Source organism: Anopheles aquasalis, chromosome 2 (genome assembly GCF_943734665.1).
Source record: "Anopheles aquasalis chromosome 2, idAnoAquaMG_Q_19, whole genome shotgun sequence".
NCBI lineage: Eukaryota > Metazoa > Arthropoda > Insecta > Diptera > Culicidae > Anopheles > Anopheles aquasalis.
In genome coordinates this window covers 21,812,501-21,815,000 of record NC_064877.1, presented here as the reverse complement: position 1 = coordinate 21,815,000, position 2,500 = coordinate 21,812,501, and the positions used below count along the sequence as shown (strand labels likewise).

General features: G+C 49.2%; 1 protein-coding gene across 1 annotated transcript in view; it reads left to right on the top strand.

Moving 5' to 3' along the window:
* LOC126572873 (RNA exonuclease 1 homolog) overlaps positions 1–2,500 on the top strand; it is a 3,980-nt gene that overhangs the window by 600 nt on the left and 880 nt on the right. The window contains exons 2-6 of the mRNA XM_050232572.1: positions 1–977; positions 1,052–1,277; positions 1,352–1,781; positions 1,847–1,924; positions 1,994–2,500. The exon at positions 1–977 is cut by the window's left edge and continues 249 nt beyond it; the exon at positions 1,994–2,500 is cut by the window's right edge and continues 87 nt beyond it. Of these exons, the coding sequence (XP_050088529.1) occupies positions 1–977; positions 1,052–1,277; positions 1,352–1,781; positions 1,847–1,924; positions 1,994–2,500 (2,218 nt within the window). The remainder of the gene's footprint in view (positions 978–1,051; positions 1,278–1,351; positions 1,782–1,846; positions 1,925–1,993) is intronic.

The window sequence follows — 2,500 nt, the reverse complement described above, 5'->3', positions numbered from 1 at the left end:
AGGTGAAAGAAACCGAAGTGGTTGTAGAGGCTCCCGCCCCGGTTGAAGAAAAGGCGCCTTCACAACCATCAATAGATGAGATTACGGATCATGACCGTAACGGAACGAATGGTGTAGAATCCAGTAAGTTGGATTCGGTGAAGGAAAAAAAATCACTGACGGAAGAGAGAAAAAAGGATGGTTCGTCAAAGTCATCTGCAAAGGACGAGAGCGAACGGAAGAAAGACTCTAGCCACCGACACAGTTCGAGCACACGCAAATCATCATCTTCATCTACCCATCACAAATCATCTGAATCGTCAAGCAGGGAGCATTCGAACAAAGAACGTTCTGCAGCGAGCAATAATAGCAGCAAAAGCAGAAGCAGCAGTAGTAGTAGCAAAAGTTCACATCGCGATAAGGATAGGGAAAGTTCGAGGAGCCATTCTTCGAAGCATTCCTCGGATAAGGACCGTCACCATGGGTCTTCAGATAAAGAGCGTTCCCATAGTAGAAGCTCCTCATCGAAGAGCTCAAGTCACAGTAGCAGTAACCACAAAAGTAGCAGCAAAAGTAAAGAACACCATAAAACATCCTCATCGTCGTCATCATCATCGTCCTCGAAGAGAAGATCTTCATCGGCTACTGAGACTCCTGCTGCAGCAGAGGAACCAAAACCGGTGCACCCGTCGGAGGATGAGATCTACCAGGAGCTGGTCAACAACCCCCCGAGTGACATCGATATGGATAGCGATGATGATGATGATGTGATGCAGCAGTGCAAAATGATTTTTGAAGAATATCAACCTGACACACAACCGAACGAGGCAAAGGATGCGGGCAAAAATGGGCATCTTGATTTGGTGGACATGTTTGCCGAAAAGCCGAACTACGACGACAATAGAAAGAAACGTGTGGCGTACGAAAAGAGTGCAACCTCGTCGAAACTGCTGCCTGCGGTTGAGAAAAAAACCAATCACATCCAGAACGCCATCAAGGTAGGCCGCTTTCCAGTCGCCGTGGAGGTTCGTTTCTTTTTTTCTGCTCCTAAAACACTTTTGTTCCCCTGCAGTCCGTTTACTTGCGCCAGGAAATCGTCCGGAAGCAACAGGAAGAGTTGGCGGCTAGGAAGCGAGCTGAAGAAGAAATGAAGCGACAGATTGCGGAAGAAACCCGCAAAGCTATGGCCAAACTGGCCACACCGCCGACGGTACCCGTCAACGGTACGCAACTGTCGCCAATAAGCTCGAGCACTTTCTACAACAAATCGCCCGATGCCAACATCAGCACTCCCAAAAGTATGTCACCCTTGTGCCTCCAAGAACCACCGATCGCATTTGATACATTTCCGGTTTTGTTTTCCCGTGCCCAGGTCGATTCACCCCTGCCGTCAATGTACTCGCTTTTCAAAAGGCGAAAGAAAAGATAGAGGAGTTGCGAAGAAGTCAATCCGCTGCACGTACTCCTGCCCAGACTGCTTCGAAGGCGGGGACACGGGTGGCGCATGCCGGAGCGGCCGTCGTTTCCACAAGTGCAAGTCCAGCTGCTCAAGCCCCACCAATCTTAGAGCCAACGTCAAGCAAAATCTCCTACAATGTCCGTATGCAGTATTATGGGCTGATGGTAAAGCACTGTCTGAATATCTATCCCAGCTGTGAAGACGCCTGGGATCGAGCACAAACGGAGGAGCTGGCAGTGATGAAAAAATGTAGCACGGCAATGATCTACAAAAGCAGTGCTCTGCTCACGATCAACAAGCTACGTAAGGAAGCGGTTGAGTCCGGCAGCGAGGCAGCAGAGAAGTACGTTATCGCAGAGCCTTTTATGCATGCAGAAAGTGATATTTTTGTATTTTTTACACTTTTAGGAACAAAACCGTATCTCACGACGTTATACTGGCGGGTAAAATGGTGAACAATATCTCCTGGAGTGTGAACAAAAAGTTGTAAGTCGTGCTGTGCGATAAGGGTCTTGTCCTTGTTTTCATGAATTTCTGTTTCCTCGTTCTTGGCAGGAAAACGGAAGTTAAAACCTCGGCGTATACCATTGACAACGCACCGTCTACGGTCGCTTACAAGATGATCTACGAATGCATCCTCACCGAGGAGCAGCTCCGTTCAAACGGATTCCCGCGACCAACCGACGTAGCGGGTAAGGCGAAGATGTACACCGCCAAACCATCGCGGCCTCCCAATGAAAACGAACGCTACTGTTCCCGGTGCTCAAAGGTGTTCAATGTTGAACTGTACGACGAGCCACAGGTGGATGCTTGTAACTATCATCCAAAGAGCACTTGCTACCGGCGTGGTTTCGCCGACAATCTGCACAACTGTTGCCAACAACCGTCCGGGACACCCGGTTGCATGTACGCCAACTATCACGTATCGAGCTACATGGATTACGATAACCTGACAGGATTCGTGAAGACAATCGATACTCCAGAGGACTATGAACCGTCGAAGCGCGATGTGTTCGCGCTCGATTGCGAGATGTGCTACACGACCGGTGGGCTCGAGTTAAC